The 18,513-nt window shown below is 32.1% G+C and overlaps 1 protein-coding gene across 4 annotated transcripts in view; it reads right to left on the reverse strand.

Moving 5' to 3' along the window:
* Positions 1 to 18,513, reverse strand: part of CHD1 (chromodomain helicase DNA binding protein 1) — a 74,955-nt gene that overhangs the window by 35,984 nt on the left and 20,458 nt on the right. For all 4 annotated transcript variants that reach the window (XR_009563437.1, XM_070045165.1, XM_030848423.2 and 1 more), the window contains exons 3-15: positions 13,030 to 13,231; positions 11,891 to 11,995; positions 10,554 to 10,618; positions 8,471 to 8,620; positions 8,058 to 8,332; positions 6,779 to 7,004; positions 6,493 to 6,593; positions 5,878 to 6,056; positions 4,510 to 4,637; positions 3,613 to 3,829; positions 2,861 to 2,950; positions 1,789 to 1,979; positions 886 to 1,074 (exon numbers count right to left, since the gene is read on the reverse strand). Coding sequence is in view for 3 of the 4 variants with exons in the window: in XM_070045165.1 (XP_069901266.1) it covers positions 886 to 1,074; positions 1,789 to 1,979; positions 2,861 to 2,950; positions 3,613 to 3,829; positions 4,510 to 4,637; positions 5,878 to 6,056; positions 6,493 to 6,593; positions 6,779 to 7,004; positions 8,058 to 8,332; positions 8,471 to 8,620; positions 10,554 to 10,618; positions 11,891 to 11,995; positions 13,030 to 13,231 (2,118 nt within the window). In the remaining variant the exon portion in view is untranslated. The remainder of the gene's footprint in view (positions 1 to 885; positions 1,075 to 1,788; positions 1,980 to 2,860; positions 2,951 to 3,612; positions 3,830 to 4,509; positions 4,638 to 5,877; positions 6,057 to 6,492; positions 6,594 to 6,778; positions 7,005 to 8,057; positions 8,333 to 8,470; positions 8,621 to 10,553; positions 10,619 to 11,890; positions 11,996 to 13,029; positions 13,232 to 18,513) is intronic.

Here is an 18,513-nt window from a genome sequence, read left to right on the forward strand (position 1 = left end):
TTACTTTATTACTGCAAATTATACATAACATTTCCTCTCACCATGATCTAACTTGACTAATATCTTTTATTTTCTTCCTTTTTACAAAGTTAGTCTTCGAAGGGACTTTAAACAATTATATCTGATTTGCCTCAAAATGACAGGAAATAGGGGAAGTGGGGGTGGCTAGAGATAAAATAAGACTGGCTATGAGCTGAAAACCAAGCTGAGTGATGGAGTTTAATATATTACCCTATTCTGCATATGTTTGAAATTTTCCATAATAAAAATGTGAAATTTATATAATAAGTGTATTTTTTAAGTGGATGACACAGATTTGTCATAAAATATGTTTCTGAGAATTCAAATGCATGTAGCAGTGCATTTTATGCAATTAAATGTTTAAACAGATATTAGGACACATATTTCGTTTTGATTCTTTGAAGTGTTACTATATAGATCCAACGTACATAATTTATACAAAATATGATTATTAACATTCTTCGAAAAGCAGGGGAAGCCTAAAATTTTGTTCTAAGTTTGTTTTTCTGGCTTCTACTTCTATCTGTCAATTATATAATCATCATAATTACGTAATAATGCCTTGGTATCATGGCAATCCTAACACTTAAAAAGAAACCCTCCATAATGTAACAGTACGAAATAGAGAAAAACAATTAATGATGTGTTATAAGATGAATTATTTAGTCTTATGTCACCCATGATCTTGGACATGCCATTAAATCTCTCTGCCTCAATCAATATTCCAATGAATAAACCCATTCTAAAATTCAAGAATTGTTACTGCTCTAAGACCCAAATGGGGCTGGGGGGCACCTGGATGAGAAAAGGACAGGGATTATATACAATTAAATGTTCAGAACATGTGCTCTGTTTACAGCTTACTTGTAATATTGTTTCTGTAAAGCACTCATTTCCATTCTTAAAATCTGTTCGACCTTGGCAGGAAGAGATTTTTCCACATCTTTCTTAACCCTGCGTAACAGAAATGGCTCAAGCTCCTTGTGGAGGCTTGCATAACCATATTCTCTGCCTTTGCCATGTTCTTCTTCAAAATCTTCCCAGGAAGAAAACCTTAAAAATTTAAGCAAATGGAAGAATCACTAAAAGAAGTCAAATTGCATTTGAGATTTTTCAGGATAGTCAGATGTAAACAAAGTACAGATTTTTAGAAAAAAAAAAATTAGCTAAAATGAATCACTTCTAATAACTATCTTTCCAAGAAATCTATTGTATATCTATATAGAGGTAAAATATAAGGAGTTGTTTTATAAATAATTTTTGACTTTCCTTGAGTTAAATAAAGGTGAAATATTTTCAAATACGGGAGTAATTATCAGTAAAATATTTCTCAAAGAAAGTTCTGAATCTATTCAAAGAAAATATGTATGTGAACTTGGACGAGTTGTTTACCCTTACTTATTCTGGTTTCCCTCATTTAGAAAATGGAATTTTCTAAGAGCACCTTGTTACTGTTGTTACTGCTACTGTTAAGTACTAAGAATGATACCATTTCCATTTTTTAAGCAAGGTATATTTTGAACCCAGGCAAAATCAACTGTTGTAATTTATGTGGCTCAAGCTTATTTACAAAATTGGAAAATTAAAGTATTATTTCAAACATGAAATATTCCATCCCATTTCCATTTCTTTTCTTCTTAATAATCCCTGGTCCAATGTTTGGGACAATAAAACCTCCTTCTGACCTTATTACCTACACTAATTATTTTCCTGCTAAACTTAGCATACAAAACTAACAGTAACATTGTATATCTCAATTTATCTTACTTTTCTGGCATAATGAAATGTAGCAAAGACCAGAGCTCTTTGAGGGAGTTTTGCAGAGGAGTTCCAGTGATAAGGAGACGGTGATTGGACTTAAAATCTATTAAAGTTTTATACAGAAGAGAATCATCATTCTTTAATCGATGTGCTTCATCTACACCTATAAATGCCCAATTTAGGCCTCCAAGGAATGCCTTAAAATGAACAGAAAAACATAGTTAATATTTCGAGAGAAACATTAAAATGGGGCAAATTTAAAAACAAACCTATATCTAATATTCAGATAAAAATTATGTATTATTCTAAGATTTATTGGAATCTTCAAATCAAGTAACTCAACATGTAAAATAAAGTTCCTTCCATGACTAACTGAGCCATTAGAAAAACAAAGTATAATATAATAAAATGAAAGTTTTTTTTACCAGCTTACATATTGAAAATAAAACTATAGTATCATTTAAAAATTTTACAGAAGATTTTTAAGCCTAAGCCCAGTAGAAACCTCTATTAATGTTAATTTGGAGAAAATATATTTGGAACAGTGTCTTACTCCAAGTGTAGTTATAATTTACTGTATAATTTTTATGAATTGTGTATCTCCAATAATATAAACGTGGGTCTCTGACTTAAAACAGAGACAAACCTGATTCTGCTACTTAATAGTTGCATGACCTTAGGCAAGTTCATTAACTTCCTTGAGAACTGACTTTTCTTCACAATAGGGACAGCAATATATTATAAAATAATTATGAAGAATTAAATAATAGGTATAAAGCATTTACCCAGTGGTAGCATAATCCTGTTAAGTATCTTCCTCCTCTTTAAAGACTTCACAAATCAACAGACACTACACCAAACTAGTTTCATATTCTTTGGCTTGTTTTTACAACACTTTAAAAATGTAAAAATCATTCTTACTTCAAGGATCATAAAAAAAATAAACAGATAAGCCAGATTTGACTCACAGGCTTTAATTTGCTGACCCTTGATTTAAGTTATCTTCTCATCCTATCCACAACATATGGTAAAGGAAAAACTGATGTATACCAAACAGAGAAACACAGATAATACACACCTTATCCTTCAATAAGATTTCATAAGTTGTTAACAGTATATTAAACTTTAACCGTTTGGTCTGGGGATGCATCCATTCATGAGTTCTTATCTATCAAGAAATTTCAAAGACAATTTTAAGACAAACAGTAAAAAAAAGTATACTGTTACTTGAATATCTAAAATAAAATCCATTCAAAATACACAAAAAACTATGTCTATATGTTTAGGTAATAAAATAATTTTAACTATTCTTTATATAGTCCAACAAGCTACATTGATCTTATCATAAATAAAATATAAATACTCCAGCATATCAAAACCTTCTATAAAAAAAGACACATTTTTAATATACACTTTTTACTGAAGGAAGTTCTCATTTGACGAAACACAAATGATTTTTTTTTTTTTGAGGATGAAATATCATGTCTGGGGTTTGCTTCACAATAACTGGGGGGAAAGTACCATGTAGAGGTACAGATGAAACAAAACTGGCAGGAGTTAAAATTGTGAAGTTGGACCTATGCACATGGTAATTTATTATACTCTTCTGTAGGCTTTCATGTATATTTGAAACTTTCAATAAGGCAGGAAAAAATATATATAAAGTAACACTAAACCAAAAATTAATTTTTATTAAGCCAGTCAAACACGTATTGAATCTTACTGTGTGGCAAGCTTAATGCTAGAAACTAAGACTTTATAAAGACAAATCAAGATGTGTCCTCAAAGACAAGTTTGTCTAAATTTCTAAATTTGTGACGAACAACTTACCATGTTTCTGCTGTTGATGTCACCTAAATAAACCACAGCATTCATTTGAGAAGCCCATGTTTGAATCTCCCTTTGCCAGGAAGTGAGAGTGGAGAGTGGTACTACTAATAGAAAAGGTCCATATAATTGGTGTTCATGAAACAAATAGTTCAGAAATGAGATCGTCTGTATTGTTTTTCCAAGGCCCATTTCATCAGCGAGTATGCAACTATTTCCTCTACAAAGTTAAAAACAAAAATCATGTATGCAATAGATTCAAATTTACAAGAAACCTTTTTACATAATCCATGTACAAGTTTATATGAAGTTAAATAAGATGAATCTGATAGTATTATGTATAATATGCCACTTATATTAACTATAAATAATAAATGTCAAGACCATTATAATAGTGTAAGAGAAGAGTTTATCATTTTAGACCAGAAGCAGCTAAAAGATTAACAGCATTACCTATAATCAGATATGTAGACAAGAACACAACCCATCACAAGTGGTAGAGCCCAGATAAAACTACAGCTATGGTAGTTTTTTTAAAAAATTGCACCTCAGTCACCTCTATTGCCAAGAACAGAGTAGGGGACATAGGAGAGAGGAAAGAAAAATAGAGGCCTAAATGGATATTAGAAATAACTGGAAGAGAAATAGTCCAGAACTACAGTGAAACAGAATGTATACATATTCTGATTTCAATTTCAATAAAAATTTATTTAAATACTGCAACGATCAAAAGGTTCTTTCTTCTTAATATGTAATAAGTACTGTTTATATAATTGGAAATTCAAAGACCTGCATATAAACACCAAAGGGTCTTATTCTTTACATTGGTAGAAATCTTTTCCAAACCCTGTATTTGTAAAATTTTTACCCTCTATAATACACAATTCAAAATATACTTACTTGACCCAAGAGTGAGCAAGCCAATTTAAACCATTCAGTTGATAATCTCTTAATTCTAATCCCTCATGTCCTCCAATATAGGATGGCTGCTTCTTCAGGGCTACAAATCTTGGCCTTTGTTTTAAAACCTTTAGTAGAAATAAATGTTAATATGAAGAATTCTTAAACATAAGAAATCATATTAAAAGCTGAAGATCTTTTATCTTTTACCATAAATTTTAAAATTTCATTTCAAATCATCAAGCCCAGAAATTCCATGACTCAAAATATATCTGAGGATTCAGTCAAAAAAGACTGTTTTCTATTACTGTAACAATGTAAAGTAAAATATTTTGCTCTCTTTTGTGAATAAAATGATAGATAAGTTCTTACTGAAATACTTGGGTCTCACATGTTTCACAAGCAAAAGCTATGTTAAACTCATTCATTTAACCATTGCTCCAGCACTGACCTAGAAATAAACCATAAAACTGGTTTAACTTCCCATTTGATTTCTGATTTCTAAATTACCATTATGAATTTAATTCCATCTTGTAATAAGAAAACAAATTCTAGTAGTACAGACCCCAAACTATTACTAATAGTAATTTTAAGTACAAAGATATTATATTAGGCAAGGTAGTCCTGGATACTTTCTTATGGGGACATCCCTCTTTTCCTACCATCACGGAAAATATTCACTACTTTTTAATAAATAAATAAATAAATAAATTTATTTATTTATTTATGGCTGCACTGGGCCTTCATTGCTGTGTGTGGGCTTTCTCTACTTGTGGCAAGCGGGGGCTACTCTTCATTGCGGTGCACGGGCTTCTCATTGTGGTGGCTTCTCTTGTTGTGGAGCGCGGGCTCTAGGCACACAGACTTCAGTAGTTGTGGCAGGTGGGCTCAGTAGTTGTGGCTCGCGGGCTCTAGAGCACAGGCTCAGTAGTTGTGGCGCATGGGCTTAGCTGCTCCGTGGCCTGTGGGATCTTCCTGGTCCAGGGCTCGAACCTGTGTCCCCTGCATTGGCAGGCGGATTCTTAACCACTGCGCCACCAGGGAAGTCCTTCACTACCTTTTAAATCAAGCATATACATCTAGTTTCCAAGGAATTTTCCCTTTTTGATCTCCCTAACCCACTCCCCACAACTACCACCACCAATTTATTATCTTTCTGATACAGATTCACTCAACAAGGCTAAAAGACAGTGCCACATGTAAGATGGAATAGCAATTACAGGAACATCATTTCCTGTAAGACCTACCATCCAAGCAGTTCTCTCCTTTAGCCTATGTGAAATCAGGATCCAACTCTCTATGTAGGCTTGTAATATTTATGATGCATAAATATATTTTCAATAATTAAAAATGGCAAACAATACTTACTTTGCAGTCTTTAAAAGGAGTAGTTTTTGACTGATTCCTGCTGAAATACTCATCTATGCACGCCTGAAACTTTTTGGAAATGAGAGCTCCATCTTCCCAGCTGCACTCTGAGTACGGAAGGCCCTGCCATTTGCAATAATAATCAGGATAGCCAGCAGCTGACTTTTGATTTGAATGAGCTGTGAGATAAATCAGGTATTTATTTTACTTTTTACACTGAATCTTATCCAAGGAATAATTTTTGGTTAAAAGCTATACAAGTAAAAATTAGCCATCTGATTTACAATGCTCTATTATTATTATTTTTATTTTTTATTTTTTTTGTGGTATGCGGGCCTCTCACTGTTGTGGCCCCTCCCGTTGCGCAGGCTCAGCGGCCATGGCTCACGGGCCCAGCCACTCCGCGGCATGTGGGATCTTCCCGGACCGGGGCACGAACCCATGTCCCCTGCATTGGCAGGCGGACTCTCAACCACTGCACCACCAGGGAAGCCCCTATTATTACAGTAAGAGCAAGCTACTGTATTTGATGTGTAAGCAGTAAATTTAAGATTTTTTTCAGATGACTTCAAGCATGGAAAGATAAATGTTTAATTAGAATCATTTATTACTAACCAATTATTCGCTCCACTATTTGATACTGCTTATGGAGATCATCTGTAAGTTCTTGCTGGCAATTATAATATTCCACATCTTCTGGAGAAGCATTTTTCAACCTGAAAGATTATTAATCCAAGAACAGACTTAAAAATCTCCCCCAATAACCCATCCCCCAAACACCATCTGTAGCACAAAATCTCCCATTTTGCCACTCATCGTGTGAATCAGTTTGAATAATGAAGAAACTGAAAAAGAAATAAAGTTAAGCATCATTAATTTTTAACTCTAATATAAAACATACCATCTTTTTGTTTCCTGATCTTTTTTCTTATAATTATCTAATTTTTTCATTCCTCTAACATTCTGCTGCTTAAGGGTTTCTTCTGTCTCCCAAGTATTGTGGATATGTGACCATCCTTTCCATTTAATTAAATACTGGATCTCGCCTGGTTCCTTGTTTTTTTCAAATCCTGCATTTGGGTCACCATCTGCTTCAACTGCATAGATGGTTGTAGTAGCACCAGTAGCTGGAAAAAAAAGCACAAGTACATTCCATATAATTCTGTTATAGAAGCATTTCAACTCAAAAATTCAAGAATATAAATAGAAAAATATATGCTCTTTTAAATAAAAAACAGGGTGTAAGAATTTATGGGAAATTATATTACACATTTATAAAAGAAACTCTGAATTCTAGAACAGAAAGATTATCTAATTTAATTCCCTCGGTTTTAAAATTAGAAAAAAAAGGTCAGAAGGACAGCAGCTCACATGAGATCATACAGCAATATATGATAACTGACGACTGAAACATTAATAATTGGAAATTAAAATAACTAAAAATCATCTTTGAAAACTACATTTCCAAAATCACTATGTGGAAAAGATATCTGCACCCCCATGTTCACTGTAGCATTACTTATAATAGCTAAGACACTTTGGAAAGAGCGTAAGTGTCCCTTGACAAATAACTGGATTTAAAAAAACGTGATACATACATATACATATACATGTACATATACATATATTATTACATATACATATATTACATATATACATATACATATAATACATATATTACATATACATATATTAAGACATACATTTTAAGACATACATATATTAAGACATATTTTATATATACATATATTAAGACATATATTTTAATATATGTCTTAATATATTAAGACATATATTTTATGTCTTAAAAAAACTGAAAGGAAAAAAATGTACGTCAAGGTAATTAAAAAGTAACTTACATATTTGAGATAGAAGAAAGAAGTTTTAAACCAAACCATATGTCAAATTGAAAATACTTTAAAAACAACCATTTATTTAGGCATGGTAACAGAAAAACTCAAACGCACAGGTTAAAAATTCCCTAATATCCGCAACGTATGATGAGATCAAATGGCTACTTCCTGGGAAGAAAATATTCAGGCTAAGCAAAGTATATTTTATAGCAAATAAGAAAAAAATCCACCCTCTTGGCTTTCAAAGTTGAAAAACCTTCAAGAAATACTTTACTCTAATAAATATTACTGAAACAACCAAAAAATAAATGTTTTTTAAAAAAATACCTCCTTTTCTCCCAATCCGACAATCCATAAACCGTTCTATTGTTTCAAATTCCTCTTCCTCGGGTTGAGGAACATCCTCTCCACAGACTTCAAGTAGGTCATCAGAATCTGTTTTCATTTCTTCGTCTTCCTTATAGCTAATATTGACAGTTGCTTGTCGACGAGAGCTTCTTTTATCATTATCATAGTCTTCTTCATCCTCCTCCTCCTCCTCAGATGAATCAATCTGTCTCTTTTTTTGTCCAATAATCTTTTTTCCATTTTTTGACTTAGATCTAGTGAAGACCAGGGGAGAGAGGTGTTTTACAGAAATACTGGCATAAAAACAAGATTTGAGAAACTGTGAGAAAAAGAACGAATACCTTCCATAACCAACAATTTTCAGAATCAAACCAAGAACATACTATACTTACCTATTTTGAGGTTTTCTACTTCTAACTTTGTTTTTTGGCTCATAATCAGATTCTGTTTCATCACAACTACTTTTATCTCTTTCTTCTTCAGATTCTGAATCTGAACCAGACTGAGATGGAGATCCTGACCCAGACATCTGCCAATCTTCACTGTATGTAAAATATATAAAGGATGTTATTCATACTTATCATATTGCAAATTATGTCTGATAAGATATAAAAATAATCAGGCTAAATTCCATTCCAGCTGATATCAAAAATATTGCTTTCACCATTATAAAAATATTCAAATGTCTATAGAATAAGGAAAATGTTATAAAATATTCTTCACAGATTTCTCCAACTCCATAGTTTTCTGTTAATTATTTAGTTATACCTCAATGAAAGGCAAATTAAGTGGATCTATTTTGATTATTAGTATAGATGAAAACACAGTATGCTAATTTGAAGAGTCACAGTGTTTAATTTTGAAAACCTTGTATAATTATTATACTTGCCATTTCAAAAAGAGATTCTAATCCCTTTAATTTTCTGGAGATTGTGACTTTTAAAAACATACTCTTCAAAAATGGTTTTTAAAATACAACACATTCATCAAGAAGCTTAAAATAAGGTATCAGAAAATGCAAAAACAAACAAAAAATTCCATCTTAACCAACATTCAATTATTACCTTAACTTTATTACTATTTTTAGTCTATTTAATTCCAATTAACATGTAAAGAAAAAAATACGGGATGCACTGTTAATATTCTGCTATAATATAAACTTCAAATGAAAGATACACATTAAGTTCTTACATATACACTACATCCTGTCTCACAGCTGCTGTGCTACTCCATTGCTCTGCATGCCTTGCATCAATTATGACTGTGTTAAGGGTTACAAAAGCAAGCACACATGATAAAATTTGGTTTATGATAAAAAACATAATAGAGAAGCTAATTTTTTTATCTTGAGATTTTTTTTCAGAGTTTGCACATTAGACAATAGCAACAGCCAGCATATATGAAAGTCTCCGTTTTACATTTTTATAATAAATATTATGATTTTTATATCCAACCAAATCTATCCATCATCCCAAATTACTTTTGTTTTAAAATATTCTTGCTTGCACCCATGCTAAGTTCAGAAATTACTAACTCAGTGGAAGAGTTACAGTTGATGAGACACAGTAGTTGAAAATACACTTAGTAAAACAGAAGACAGATATGAAGAAATCAGCCAGAATGTAGCATAGCAATAAAAGGATAAAAAACATGATACAGTAAGATTCATGGATAGGATGGATGATCCAACAAATATATACAATAGATATGATCCAGTAAGACAGATACAATATATATCTATTAACTGTAGTAATAGAGAAGATTTACAGAATGGGAAAGAGAAAATGCCTAGAGATACAATGACTGAATTTTCAGAAACTAGTTAAACTCATGAATCTTCACATTAAAGAAGCATGAAATAAAGTGCATAAAGTGGGATAAATAAATAACAAATCCAAAGCTGGATGCACCAAAGTGAAAGTGCAGAATACCCAAGACAAAGAGAAAAATAAGAGACAAGACAATGGAACAATGAGAAACAAGAGGAAAAAAACCTCAGACCATCTAAAATATCGGAACTGAGATCTGAGGTACTCTTAACACTTCCTGGGTCAAGATCTTTAAGAAATTACAGTGAGTTTCTAAATGAGTTCTACAGAAGAAGTAAATTTCATGTGCAGATAAATAGTAAGGATAGCTATTAACATCGGAATCACCTAAAATCTATCATCTGTTGGTCCCTACACTCCTATATAGGTTTCTCAAGTTATCAAGATTTTCTGATATTGTGACTAAGAAGATCTTTGAAGTTTAAAAATATATAGAGGAGAGGGGTTATAGGAGATAAACAAATGGCACAAAAAACTCAGGTTGTCACAGAAAGATAAAAGTTAAAAATTAATGGTTTAAATTAACCTAATAAAATGCCATGAACCAAGAAGTTCACTTTTGGCAACAATTGTTCATAAAGGAAGAAATACAAAATCATTAGGATTTTCTTGATATAAAAGTAATCAGTTGAACAAAACGGCATACTCTTTATGCTTTTTCCTTTTGACCTCACTCGATGAGTCATCAGAATCTTCACTGCTAGAAGAATCCTGTAGAGAAAAATATATAAAGTTAATGTTATTAATGATTAGAATTTAACCATAATACATTTTTATTACTTTTATTAACTTTTTATTACTTTACTACTTTTATTACTTTTTATTAACATTCACTTTAATAATAAAGGCTCTTTTTTCATGTTATGTTTATACCATTAATTAGCACATAAAGTAATTAATAACATTTTTATTGCAAATATGTAACAGCCAGTGAAATTAGGTAAACATCACAATGCCAGCATTCTGTATAAAATCTTATAATCTATTGGCTCTGGAGACTATTACTGTTGCCTAGTATGGCCTCAAAAAGGAATCCTAATTGTTGGTATGTCAAATTTTCATTTAATATTTTTCTTCCTCATCAGGCAGTTTTTGATATACAAATATCCCCCACTCTTTGAAAGTTCAATTTCTACCACTTCACTTTTACAAAAAACCTTCATTGGTACCTGTTTTCACTAACTGAAAAAAATTCAAAGAGAATTTTTACTTTTACAAAAACCGGCAAAAAAGCAAAAACAGCATTCAGCATTTGTTTTGCAGAGAGCTGTTATAGAGGCAGCAAGGATGCGGAGCAGCAAGAACAGCACCTCCAAGCTCCTTCCCTGGGAACTACACTCTGCATCTCAGCACTAGCTGCCATAATTCTGAACTGTGTCTGTGAGCATCTGTGCTTTATCTCCGTTTATTCTGCACAACAGTTAGCAAGATGTGTCCTAAGGAAACAGCTTCTTTGCTTTACACCATTTGGATTAGGAAAGGAACACTCTACTTTCGGATAGTTGGGGAAACCTACAGTTCTTCCTGAATGTCTTTGTGCAAACATACCTGCATGTGTGCTCATGTGCACACAGGAACTACATTGTTTACAGTTGCAGCCTATTCTTTTAAAAACATGTTGAGAATTCTCTTATTAATGTTCTGTACAAATATGATCTAACAGTATGGTATTTCTTCATATATGTGAGTGCATACATGTGTGTGTTTGTGTATGTGTATTTTCCTAGTATTCATATTTAGTTTATTCTAGTTTTGCTGTGATGAGCAAATGCACACAAATTTCTGTTGTTTGTTTTAGAAACAAGAGGAAATTTGGATAAAAATATGTCTACATTTCAAGGCTATTGATACACATATTTAAATTTAGTTATTTTCCTATCCTTTTAAAACCCTTACTGTTTCTAGTAATTTCATAAATAGCTACCTAAATGATTACATATCATGTCTACTTTTCAGATAAGAGTTTTCACAATGAAAACTCACCTCTTCTGATCCACTATTAGATGAAGCTTGATGTTGCTGCTGCTGCTGCTTCTTGAGCATTGCAGATCTCTGAACAGCCAGAATACTAGGGCTAGATTTCCAAAACTATAATAGAAATATAAACAAGTAAAGAACAAAGTTTTGAGAAAACTGGAAAAAGGTTAATTTATTGAAAAGTTGTACCAACATTTTCACTGCCTCCAAATAATAAGACTATTTTTCTTACATTATACATAATACAATATTACTGCAATATAATTAAAATAAAATGCTGAGCTTTAGTTGTATATAAATAATTTATGGTGTTTTGAGTTTCACAGACAATCAATCAATATGTTCTTTGGTATTAAGATTATTATTTTCAAAAAAGATGTGATAATATACGACACCAGTGCTACTCAAAGTGCGGCTGCTATTTTTTTTAATTGGTGTGAGGTGAAGATGAAGAGCTTGAGTCAGAATGCAAATCAACTAAGCACAGTTTTAGTTCAACTGACTTTTTGTTTTTGTTTGTTTTTGGTAGCAAGACTTCCTGAATGAAGGAAGATGTATGTATATTCTGGCCCAAGCATCTTATCATGACTGGTATTCTAAGTAACACTACTGTACACTATTCTGAGGTATAGACAAGTTTTAGTAAATCTTGTAATAGCCTTTTTTAAACAGAATGGCCCTTAGCCGATTCTACCATGTATCTTCAAGGAAGCAGAGTTCTATTAAAGTCTCCTATTTGCAATAAAGTATCTCCTCTGAAGATCTTGAAAGTAGAGATCACACTGTAAGATTAACAAAAAGACCTCACAAAGCCTTACATTTTTATCCATGAGACAATGAATGTTTATGCAACAATTTCTGCCTCAAAAAGAGAAAGTTTTGTATGTGTTCATTTTTATATGTGTTACAAAGTTTTGTATAGTTACAAAGTTTTGTATGTGTTCATATAGTTACAGACTGCTTCTCTTCCAAGCCAATCAGTCCACAGATACTGAACCACAAGCTTGAGAATCACTTAAAGTGTATTTTAATATGTGAAATCAACATTTTCTAAAAGCTAGATTAAGAATGCTCTAAACTAAAGCTATAAATTTTCCCAAAGTAATACAAGAAATCTACCTTTCATTGGATAGTTTATTTATTACCTCAGCTCCATCAACTTTCGGTGGTTTTGCTTGAACTTTATTTTCTCGGGAATTGTCTGACTCAGACTCTGACTGACTGCCCGATTCAGATCCAGAGTCAGAGTCACTGCTACCTGACTGGCTACTGCTTCCATCACTACTGCTTCCAGAACTTGAACCAGATCCAGAGCCTGACGCTGACCCAGAATCATCATCCGACTGGCTACAATTAGAAAATAAACAGATTTCAAACAAAATTCATTAAAAAATTTAGTTTTTCTTAACTCAGCAAAAAGCCCCAAATCATTAAACCTTGTTTAGTTCATATGTCAACTGTCTATAACCAAACAAATAGAAAAGGAATTAATGTTAATCTCTGGTAATAACTGACATACTAGATAGATTTAGTACAGTTTGGGATAAAACACAAGCAATCAGATCACAATCTTCCTCCAAGATAATGAACAAAACCTACCAAGTACAGAATCCTGGGCTAGAAAGTTGGGAAAACAAAAAGTTTAAGCCGCAGTCCCTATCTTTCAAAGGCTATTTGATGTAGTAAACATAAAGAATGAATTCTGTGAAGAAAAGGTTAAATGTGTTAAAAATTCTCATAGCAAAAGGTAGAAAACAAATTAATTTACAGTTTCAACTTCTTTTCAGGTTTACATTTTATGTTCTATCATCTCAGGGGAATGTAAATTATTACCACTAAACTATGATAAAATACAATTTACTAAAAAATAAGATCAGTAATTGCTTCTCTGAGAAAATTATTGAATCTTTTATGGTTCCTTAGTAATAAATCTGAAATAGAAAATTCTCAAATCTTTCCTAGCCTCTATACACACACATGTGAAAGCAATTAATAGTTCAATGAGAATATCTCATTCTCCAGTACTTATTTTCAGTCCAAAGTAGTCTAGAGATGGTCTGTACTAAATAAATGATTGTATAAATTACTATTATCCAAAAGGCCATTTGTTCACTTGGTGTTTCCATTTGAATTGTTGAAAACCAGGGCATTAAATTTTTGAAATACATGGTAGACTCAGCTTTTGATGTAATTTCATCTGGCTTCATGAGAAACAACCAGTAATATAATACACACCAACACACAGCAAAACTCAAGCTTCATGTTCTCTTGCTGTAATTTTCAGAAATACCACCAGATGGAGGTATTACTCTAAGAAAATCCTGCAATATCAAAAAGTAATCCCTTCCTAAAAGTAATTTCTCCTTTTCGAGAGCGAGAAGTTTCTACATGGAAACACAGACATAAAAGTTTTCAAGAAGACTTTTGATTCCAAAAGTTAGATATAAATTAAAATGCTTAAGGTATGAACAAACATATGCCTATTTTTAAAATCTGGGAATCTAGTGGAATATATGTTTTTCTACATTTCTGCCACAATTTCTACCCTCTATAGACACCTGGTTCAAGAACAGCATAGTGTCTTAATTAAAAAACAAAAACAAAATTTACCATACTGTATTTTACTTGGATCCCTTGAAATTTCAACAAGAATATCAGAGAAGATATTTTTCCTGACACAATTTTAGTTTTCCTTTAACCCACTAGGCAAGAGACATTTTTCATTTATTCAATAAACCTTACTGAGAACTTTCATTCGTTAGGCACTGGGAAGACTGAGATGAGATAAAGTCCTTACCATTAAAAGAACTTCTAACCTGTTATGGAGAGACAGTCATGTCAACCAATAAATACCACACTGGGCATATTTAAGATAACTGAACTAGGAGTACGCACAACACTGAAGATACAAACAAGTCAGGTACAGTAATCGGGGAACATTTAAACAAAGTGAAGATGAACTAATCCCTTAGGAAAGAAGAATTAAGCAGAGGGGTATCATTTTAACTGCTTACAAGCTTCTTGAGGGTACTGTTTATTTTTCCCAGCATACCTTACACAGGTGGGCGCTCAGTAAATACCTGAAAAGTAAATGGACGGATGATTGAATTTGGGAACTATCATGAGCCTATATTATTAATTATATCTTGATTAGTCATGAAGTAGCTAGTCAAAATTCCTTGTTAATAAATCAAAATTCTTAAGTGAATGTAGGAATCTTCCTTTCATACTCTCTAGGCAAAAGTTGGCTGGAGATAAGCTAACAGCCTGAGCCTAGACTACTCTAAAGGCATATGTTTATTATTAGAATGTCTTCACCTTAGGTATTAAAAGTATAAAGTATTTATTTTATTTAGTTGTTTATAGCAGGATTAAGAATAGACAAAGAATTAGTAAGGAATGTTTTACATACTTCCATAGAATGAACTACAGGATATATAGTTAGGTAAAAAGAGCAAGATACAAAAGTGTTTATAGTATGCTTCCTTTGTATATGAAGGGGGAAATGTTTACACATAGTTGCTTATGCTTCTGAAAAAAGCAATAATGACAGCATAAAACAATTAAATTAAAAATGGTTACCTAAAAAGGGAGGGGAAGAAGAAAGTAGAGGGAACAAGGATTGAAATGAGTTGTCAGTTTCTGAACCATGTAAATGTTTTACATAATTTATTTTAAAAGGAAATCCTAACAATTGAGAGAAAATATATATAGGTTCGGGGGCGGGGGGAGAATCTATATTCAGACATAAAATTCTGAGCGAAAATAGGTGAAAAGCCTCTCCCTAATGAAGTAATTCTATTTCAGCCCACTGCTGCATATGCTCTTTCTAGACAGCCACTGCTCATAATGCTCTTTCTAGAATAAAAATTAAACATGGCCTAACTTGAGAAGTTTTCAGTGTTTCTGTAACAAAGGTCAAACACCTATGAGGTGCAAGAATTTGTCTCTGCCAACCTATCTCCAGCCACTTTCCCACATAAACCCTTAGTTTTAGTGATAGCAAACTACTTGTAATTCTCTGAGAGCGAGTTTCTCTTCCCACTTCCTGCTTTTGCATAATTACTTCCCTTTTTTTTCCCCACTATATAATTTCTACTTGAGCCTCACTTCATGGGTACTTCTCCAACAAATCTCTCTTGACTGCAACATTAAATCACCTGAACATTAAATCAGGCTTACCTCAGCATTCCCACAGCATCCTGTACCTATTACTATCTTGCCACACATCATATAATAATCACTGTAGTTTTCTTTTGTTTTTTGGTATCCTACCTTTGGTATTCTACCATATGTTCCTGGAATTCTTACTTGTTCTTTGTATGCTGAGCACTAAATGAAGGGCTCAATATATGTTTGGTGGGTGGATAAATGTATACATAAGCAAACAAATCAAAGATATATATGGATACAACGTCTTACATAAAATTCACAAATTGAGTTTGACTATAAAAAATATTTCTAAGCTCCAATTAACATTTTATTTATTTAGGTAGTAATCAATAGCACTGATTTTTTAATACAACGTAAGTATCTGTATACCATTTAAGAGTTATTACTTATATTAAATCTCACTAGCCCAACAGTAATAAGGTGGTAGATTATTAAAAAAATAAAAACACTGAATTCTTTTCCTCATCTTTCTCAATTTACCAAAAAAAAAAAAAAACCCACCATCATGTTTATGGGTACTTTGATAAAATTATAGTTTTCTTAGGGTAAATTAAGTAGAAATACAACATTTAAACATAAAATAGCAATTCAAATTAAAGTTTCTTTTCAAGCTTGTTTCTATGCTCAATTTCAAATATAAACAGGAGTAATATAATGAATTACCATTTATCTAACAACCAGCTTCGCAATTAACAACTCATACCAATCTTGTTTCAAATAATCCAGCTTCCCACAAACACACAATCTCAAACATGTTAAAATTTCATCCATAAATACTTTAGTACTCATATGTAAAAACAAACAACAAAAAAACTCCTATTTTTAAACACCCACAAAATGAGTATCATTTTTAAAACAAAATCACTTATTCCTTAATGTTAAATATGATATTATTATTAAATAGTATTAAATATCCAGTTTAGTTTATCTCTTTAGTTGATTTTGTTTCTTCATGGACTGGAAATCCAAACACAGTTCATATACTGCAACTGAGTCACATATTTCTTAAGTCTCTTTCATTAACCTGACAGTTCCCTCTCCTTTTTTTTCCCCTTGCAATTTATTTTGTAGAATAAGTTAGGCAGTTTTTCCTGCAGACATTTCCTGCTTTCCAGATTTTACTGACTGCATCTCTGTGGTATTATTGCACAGATTTTTCTGTCCCTTGTATTTCTTGTAAACTGTTCGATCTAGAGGCTCAGATTTAAATTCAGTTCTTCTTGACAAGAATGTATTTTAAGAGTTGTTGTGGACTTCTATTAGAAAAAACAAGTTTGGTTGTCTCTTTTTGTATGAGGTTGTTTGATCTGTGTGTGCAGGTTATTTTCAGCCTTATCCTTCCATTATACAGTTCCTCATAACCCCTACAGGGAATTCATCCACTATTTATTTAGAGGCAGTAAAATGGTGATATTATATCATTCTTTATTTACTCATTATATCATTTCTTCACTATTAGGTGGAATACTTCTTCTATAAGGAGAAAATTTCCCTCACCATATTTGTTAACTTTGAGGTACAGTTCATATAGGAAATGCACTTACATTTCTTTTCCTTCTTTTCCAGCTTTCAAAATGAGTTAAATTGCTAGCATCCTTTCAAAGTAAGTAGACCAGTAATTTTCTAAGTCTCATTATGAACTCATGGATTTGAAGTTATTTGATGAGTTTTAACAATCCATTATCATTGTTAATGCCCAAATTGTCCCCTCTTTAGCGAACAGGAAACCCTTTACTACTTCCTGAATCCTTTTCACAAGACCTCAAGTCGTCTTTGATAGCTTCCTCACTTTCTGGTCTGATGAGATGAACCACGCTCATCTTATATATTTCTTGCCTCAGACTGTAACTCAGGGCATTTCATCAAAAAGCCCTGCTTCTGTTTAAGCTGGAAATTAAATTGCAATCTGAGTACTAGGTGAGCCTATTACTACTGGATTGGTCATTGTTTTTAAGATATTTTTTTTAATAAGATGAGCTAGGATACGTGTATTTTTAGAGACAATGAATTAAGAATTTACACTGTAATTCCAAGTCAAATTTGTAGGTTTTTTACTTCTCTGATTTTATATTTGTACCATCACTTGGGTTGAGTTTTTTGGTTCCAAATGACACTAATAAAATTATTTATTTGCTTTATCTTAGAATATACATAACAGTTTCAAAATAGCAATAACATTGATTAACAATGTTAATTAAAAGTTAAGATGTCTTAACTAAAAGTTAAGATTTCTTCACAATTCTCCTTGGCCTTCAGGGAATACTCACCCCTACTATCAAATTACTGCTTTGAAGCCAACTAAAATAGTGATATTTTATTAGTGATATTAGTTTTGATCACCAAACTTCTGTATGGTCACTAATTTTGTTTAATTAGGGTCATTTGCTTTTTTTTTCATTTTTAGGAACTGCTTTTTATTCACTTTGACCTAATGTTGCTTTATTATTTACTTGGAT

The sequence above is a fragment of the Globicephala melas genome, chromosome 3 (assembly GCF_963455315.2).
Source record: "Globicephala melas chromosome 3, mGloMel1.2, whole genome shotgun sequence".
Lineage (NCBI taxonomy): Eukaryota > Metazoa > Chordata > Mammalia > Artiodactyla > Delphinidae > Globicephala > Globicephala melas.